Source organism: Salmo salar, unplaced genomic scaffold (genome assembly GCF_905237065.1).
Source record: "Salmo salar unplaced genomic scaffold, Ssal_v3.1, whole genome shotgun sequence".
In the NCBI taxonomy this organism is placed as follows: domain Eukaryota; kingdom Metazoa; phylum Chordata; class Actinopteri; order Salmoniformes; family Salmonidae; genus Salmo; species Salmo salar.
The window spans coordinates 105,001-112,298 of NW_025549937.1; the positions used below are offsets into that span (position 1 = coordinate 105,001).

General features: G+C 40.5%; 1 protein-coding gene across 4 annotated transcripts in view; it reads right to left on the reverse strand.

Moving 5' to 3' along the window:
- The window catches only part of LOC106594783 (C-type lectin domain family 4 member M-like), a 7,530-nt gene extending 479 nt beyond the window's left edge, over window positions 1-7,051 (reverse strand). Inside the window, exons 1-5 of one of the 4 annotated variants that reach the window (XM_045713595.1) lie at window positions 6,497-7,051; window positions 1,604-1,705; window positions 717-1,358; window positions 371-495; window positions 164-273 (exon numbers count right to left, since the gene is read on the reverse strand). In XM_045713595.1, coding sequence (XP_045569551.1) covers window positions 164-273; window positions 371-495; window positions 717-1,358; window positions 1,604-1,705; window positions 6,497-6,644 — 1,127 coding nt within the window. In that variant the 5' untranslated portion in view covers window positions 6,645-7,051. Of the gene's footprint in view, window positions 1-163; window positions 274-370; window positions 508-716; window positions 1,359-1,603; window positions 1,706-6,496 lie in introns of all 4 variants that reach the window. The other 3 variants (XM_045713596.1, XM_045713594.1, XM_045713597.1) reach the window with 3 other exon arrangements.
- Window positions 7,052-7,298: the final 247 nt, after the last annotated feature.

The following is a 7,298-nucleotide window of genomic DNA, read 5'->3' on the forward strand; positions in this document are numbered from 1 at the left end:
TGTCCACTGTTCCAACACCTGTAGGAGAAACAACAAATAGAATCAGGCTGTCCACTGTTCCAACACCTGTAGGAGAAACAACACATATAATCAGACTGTCCACTCTGAACCTACTACTCCAGACAGTGATGTCATGGTGACACAGAATTCATGAATGTCTTACTTTGTGGTCAGTGGTGTGTTGTCCACCCATTTCCAGGTCCCCTCAGTAACAGAGTCAGTCAGACCAATCCAGACATAGTTCTTCCGTCCACATAACCAATTGACCAATGTCTGTAGTAGTGGGAGAGAGACAACATTGTTAAAACATACCCATTACTGCTCGCTATCTCTCTCTCTCTCTTTTTCTCTATACCTCACACACACACACCTGTTGTTCTTGGCTGTTGATGACCACCAGGTGTGCTCCTCTATTTCTGCAGTCCTGTCTGCTCTCCTCCCAGGATTTGGACTCAGTAGAGACGTAGTAACAACTGCTACCAAGCTTCTTCCATCCTTGAGGACACACTAGAAGTTGAACATTTCTTGCTTTAGTCACTTTAATACAACATTGAATTAAGTATCAATCAAACACTCAAGTAAGACATGGCACTAACTAATGGATGGTTTGGAAGCATCATTTTTCATTTAATATAAGTTAAATTCCTGTCTGTAAGTGACATGTGAACTGATACAGAGACTGTCAAACAGAACAATCATGAGACAATTTGACTCACCTTTCTCAACTGAAGATTGTTTCAGACGTTCTATCTCTTTCTGTAGCTGGTCTCTCTCTTTGGTCAGGGTGTTGCAACTGGTCTGTAGCTGGTCTCTCTCTTTGGTCAGGGTGTTGTAGCTGGTCTGTAGCTTGTCTTTCTCTTTGGTCAAGGTGTTGTAATTGGTCTGAAGCTGGTCTCTCTCTTTGGTCAGGGTGTTGTAACTGGTCTGTAGCTGGTCTTTCTCTTTGGTCAAGGTGTTGTAACTGGTCTGTAGCTGGTCTCTCTCTTTGGTCAGGGTGTTGTGACTGGTCTGTAGCTGGTCTCTCTCTTTGGTCAGGGTGTTGTAACTGGTCTGAAGCTGGTCTCTCTCTTTGATCAGAGTGTTATTGCTAGTCTGTAGCAGGCCTCTCTCTTCAGTCAGGTTGTTGCTGCTGGTCTGTAGCTGATCTCTCTCTTTGGTCAGGGTGTTGTTGCTAGTCTGTAGCAGGTCTCTCTCTTCAGTCAGGATGTTGCTGCTGGTCTGTAGCTGGTCTCTCTCTTTAATCAGGGTGTTGTTGCCAGTCTGTAGCTGGTCTCTCTCTACAGTCAGGTTGTTGCCGCTAATCTGTAGCTGTTCCCACTCTTTAGTCAGGGTGTTGGAGCTGGTCAATTGGTTTCTCTCTGTGAAATAATACGATCAACGACAAAGGTAACAGTGGAAATGTTAATCAGATATTACCAGGGTTGGGGTCAATCGCATTTCAATTCCAGTCAATTCAGGAAATACACTGGAATTCCAATTGATTTCCAATTCTTGGAATTGGAATTTGGTTTACTTTCTGATTTGACTGGAATGTAAATGTAATTGAACCCTGGTCATTACACCACTGATGATGAAGAATGTTTGAGTGAGAACATAAACTCACGGTAGAGTAACAGGCCTATGATCCCAGCCAGTAGGAGAACACACAGCAGCCCAAGACACACTGCAGCAGCTCCAGAGTATCTCTTCCACCACTGACAAAACACTGAAACAAATTATTACCACAAGAGCTTGCTATTTTTCAGCTTTTTATTTGTGTCTACATTTGTTTTCAGTTGCTCTTTGAATCAGTGAGGGAAGTACACAAGCTTTTCATGTGACAGAACACCAGAACTAAGTTCCAGTACCTCACATTTTATACTGCTTGACTTCCAGAACCTCTTACAGAATATTGGCTTAAACATATTGCATAGTTCAGGCACCCAAAATGACTGCCGGCACCTATTTCAATCCAAATTAAATTTCATTTGTCATTTGCTTCGTAAACAACAGGTGTATGCTAATAGTAAAATTCTGACTTACGGGTCCTTTTCCAACAATGCCGAGTTGATGATACAACATTTAACCTCTATGGGACCGGCGGGACGAATTCGTCCCACCTACGTAACAGCCAGTTGAATCCTGTGGCACGATTTTCAAAACCTTTGAAATGCTATTACTTCAATTTCTCAAACATATGACTATTTTACAGCTATTTAAAGACAAGACTCTCGTTAATCTAACCACACTGTCCGATTTCAAAAAGGCTTTACAACGAAAGCAAAACATTAGATTATGTCAGCAGAGTACACAGCCAGAAATAATCAGACACCCATTTTTCAAGCTAGCATATAATGTCACAAAAACCCAGAAGACAGCTAAATGCAGCACTAACCTTTGATGATCTTCATCAGATGACACACCTAGGACATTATGTTATACAGAACATGCATTTTTTGTTCAATCAAGTTCATATTTATATCAAAAACCAGCTTTTTACATTAGCATGTTACGTTCAGAAAAAGCAAACTTCCAGGGAATTTACTAAAAATTTACTAAATTACTCACGATAAACGTTCACAAAAAGCATAACAATTATTTTAAGAATTATAGATACATTACTCCTCTATACACTCGATATGTCCGATTTTAAAATAGCTTTTCGGATGAAGCACATTTTGCAATATTCTGAGTAGATAGCCCGGCATCACAGGGCTAGCTATTTAGACACCCGGCAAGTTTAGCCTTCACCAAAATCCCATTTACTATAACAAAAATGGTCTTACCTTTCCTGTTCTTCGTCAGAATGCACTCCCAGGACTGCTACTTCAATAACAAATGTTGGTTTGGTCCAAAATAATCCATCGTTATATCCGAATAGCGGCGTTTTGTTCGTGCGTCCCAGACACTATCCGAAATGGTAAATAACGGTCGTGCGCATGGCGCATTTCGTGACAAAAAAATTCTAAATATTCCCCATTACCGTACTTCGAAGCATGTCAACCACTGTTTAAAATCAATTTTTATGCCATTATTCTCGTAAAAAGCGATAATATTCTGACCGGGAATCTGCAATTAGCTAAACAGCCGAAGGAAAATACTGCACGGGGTCGAATCGGGCACGCGCCTAATTCCATTGTCCTCTGATGGGCCACTTTGAAAAGGCGATAATGTGTTTCAGCCTGAGGCTGCCTTGTCATCGTTCAGGTTTTTCCTGGGCTCTGAGAGCCTATTGGAGCCCTAGGAAATGTCACGTTACAGCTAAGATCCTGACTCTTCAATACACAGAAGCAAGAACAACAACACCTTGTCAGACAGGCCACTTCCTGCATGAAACCTTCTCAGGTTTTTGCCTGCCATATGAGTTCTGTTATACTCACAGACACCATTCAAACAGTTTTAGAAACTTTAGGGTGTTTTCTATCCAAAGTCAATAATTATATGCATATTCTAGTTACTGGGCAGGAGTCGTAACCAGATTAAATCGGGTACGTTTTTTATCCGGATGTGAAAATACTGCCCCCTAGCCCAAAGAAGTTAAAATAGTGACACAAAGAATAAATACACAGTGAATAATGATGAAGAATAACAAGTCTAAATAACATGGCTACAGTGCATTTGGAAAGTATTTCGACCCTTGACTTTTTCCACATTTTGTTACGTTACAGCCTTATTCTAAAACGGATTAAATTGTTTTTTTCCCTCATCCCCAAAAAAATCTAACTTAGTTGCCAGAAAGGAAGGACATTTCTCAAGGATTTCACTTTGAGGCAAATGGTGACTTTAAACAGTTACAGAGTTAAATGGCTGTGATAGGAGAAAACTGAGGATTGATCCACATTGTAGGTACTTCACATTGCTAACCTAATTGACAGAGTGAAAAGGAAGCTTGTACAGAATATAAATATTACATAACATGCACCCTGTTTGCAACAAGGCACTAAAGTAATACTGCAAAAGCATGTGGCAAAGCAGTTCACTTTTTGTATTGAATACAAAGTGTTATACTTGGGGCAAATCCAATACAACACATTACCGAGTACCACTCTCCATACTGTCAATCAGAGTGGTGGCTGCATCATGTTATGGGTATGCTTGTAATCGTTAAGGACTGGGGAGTTTTCAGGATAAAAAATTAAACAGAATGGAGCAAAGCAAAGGCAAAATCCTAGAGGAAAACCTGGTTCAGTCTGCTTTACACCAGACACTTGGAGAAAAATTCAACTTTCAACAGGACAATAACTTAAAACACAAGGCCAAATCTATACTGGAGTTTGCAGAGTTACAGTTTTGACTTAAATCTGCATGAAAATCTATGGTAAGACTTGAAAATTGTTGTCTAGCAATGATCAACAACCAATTTGACCAAGCTAGAAGAATATTTTTTAAGAATAATGGGCAAATATTATACAATCCAGGTCTACAAAGCTCTTAGAAACTTACCCAGAGACTCACAGCTGTAATCGCTGCCAAAGGTGATTCTAACATGTACTGTCTTGGGTGTGTGAATATTTATGTAAATGAGAAATGTCAGTATTTATTTGTGTGTGTGTGGGCATATCAAATCAAATTTTATTAGTCACATGCGCCCAATACAACAGGTGTAGACTTTACAGTGAAATGCTTACTTACGAGCCCCTAACTAACAATGCAGTTAAAACATTTCAACAATAAAAATACGGATAAGAATAAGAAATAAAAGGAACAAGTAATTAAAGAGCAGCAGTAAAATAACAATAGTGAGACTATATACAGGGGGGTGCCAGTACAGAGTCAATGTGTGGGGGCACCGGTTAGTTGAGGTAATATGTACATGTAGGTAGAGTTATTAAATTGACTATGCATAGATGATGACAACAGAGAGTAGCAGCGGTATAAAAGAGGGGGAGCGAGGTGGGGGGCAATGCAAATAGTCTGGGTAGCCATTTGATTAGGTGTTCAGGAGTCTTATGGTTTGGGGGTAGAAGCTGTTTAGAAGCCTCTTGGACCTAGACTTGGCACTCCGGTACCCTTTGCCGTGCGTAAGCAGAGAGAACAGTCTATGACTGGGGTGGCTGGAGTCTTTGACAATTTTTAGGGCCTTCCTCTGACACCGCCTGGTTTAGAGGTCCAGGCAGTGATGCAATCAGTCAGGATGATATTGATGGTGCAGCTGTGGACTCTTTTGAGGATCTGAGGACCCATGCCAAATCTTTTCAGTCTCCTGAGGAGGAATAGATTTTGTCGTGCCCTCTTCAAGACTGTCTTGTTGTGCTTGGACCATGTTAGTTTGTTGGTGATGTGGACACAAAGGAACTTGAAGCTCTCAACCTGCTCCACTGCAGCCCTGTCAATGAGAATGGAGGCGTGCTCGGTCCTCTTTTTCCTGTAGTCCAAAATCATATTGTGTGTGTGTGTGTGTGTGTGTGTGTGTGTGTGTGTGTGTGTGTGTGTGTGTGTGTGTGTGTGTGTGTGTGTGTGTGTGTGTGTGTGTGTGTGTGTGTGTGTGTGTGTGTGTGTGTGTGTGTGTGTGTGTGTTTGTAGAGTCCAGTGTGTGTGTGTGTTTGTAGAGTCCAGTGTGTGTGTGTTTGTAGAGTCCAGTGTGTGTGCATAGAGTCAGTGTAGAAAAGGTGCAAAAAGGTTTGTGCTTGTTGGTGTGTGTGTTGTCATGGAAATTCCAACCAATCAAGGAGAGACTTTGTTATTTCTTCAAACAATCAATCTTTATTGATAATAATTGCAATAATGGAGCTGGTCGACTGTGAGGTGGAAGGTCAAATGACGCAAGAAGTTGAGGAACCTCATATAGTCAGGCTGTCTCATACAGAAAACAGGTGATCTTGGCATGTGTACGTGTTGGGAGAAACAGGACTAAACTGTTGTAAATGGTATACAATTGGGTCGTCTCGTCTCCTGTAGCAACTGCCGGTTCTTCTAATCCTATAGTGACAACTAAAACAATCAGAGCAACAGGAAACAGGAAATCACTCTAGACATAGTTAGCCAGCAAGACGGTTTCACACCCATTAACCTAAACAAACCACAAGCATTAATTTTTCTCCCAGCAACAGGCTTAAACCAGGACAACAGCTTTATCAGACTGGTGTGGGGGAAACAACACTTTGATCTGCTTTTGTTTGATTAAAGTTAATTCTCTTCTGACTAACAGGAAACCATAGGTCGCGCCATTCAGCTCTTGGTTGTGCGCCCAGAACGAACAATGGAGGGTGGGGTCTAATTCCCTAGTTAGGTTCCTACACTGCACACACATTTCTATCTTACATGATCTAGTTTCTCTAATAATAATAACTAAGCAACTCAGCTTAAGGAAAGATTTTTGAGCATACAAGAATCAGTAAGGTTTACCAGAAAATTGCCCTTACTGTGTGTGTGTGTGTGTGTGTGTGTGTGTGTGTGTGTGTGTGTGTGTGTGTGTGTGTGTGTGTGTGTGTGTGTGTGTGTGTGTGTGTGTGTGTGTGTGTGTGTGTGTGTGTGTGTGTGTGTGTGTGTCTAGCACTATAACAGCATAAAATGTTACCTGAATGTTGATCACCAACTCCATCCTTCTTGCAGGGCATGATGGGTCTTTTGTGGTTGTAAATATGATCATCAATATCAATGGTCTTTATTTCATTGGGTTCTTCGTCTTCAAATCCATTTGTGTATTCATAGATTCCCTTTGACATCTTTATACGCTTGTGCTCAAATGCAGTAACAGTAGACTGTTGTAACTTCTGTTCATCTAACTTCTACTGCTGTAACTTCTACTGCTGTAACTTCTACTGCTGTAACTTCTACTGCTGTAACTTCTACTGCTGTAACTTCTACTGCTGTAACTTCTACTGTTGTAACTTCTACTGCTGTAACTTCTACTGCTGTAACTTCTACTGTTGTAACTTCTAGTACTGTAACTTCTACTACTGTAACTTCTACTGCTGTAACTTCTACTGCTGTAACTTCTACTGCTGTATCTTCTACTGCTGTAATTTCTACTGCTGTAACTTCTACTGTTGTAAGGTCTGCTGTTATCTCAGTTGTAGGTTTGTGTCTGTTCTCTGCACAGCTGGAGCCTCTGTGTGACTCAGTCTAATGTAAGAGACAGTTTTAACTGTCAACCTCATTAAAGGGGAAACTGTCTAACCAATAGTATGACACTAACCACCACCATGTGACTCCAGACTTATTTTCTGAAAACCATGTTTGTTTACCACAGTGAAGATTAGTTTATATATTTAGTTTATATTAGTTTAGTTCACCACAGTGTAGATTAGTTTGTATATTTAGTTTATATTAGTTTAGTTTACCACAGTGTAGATTAGTTTGTATATTTAGTTTATATT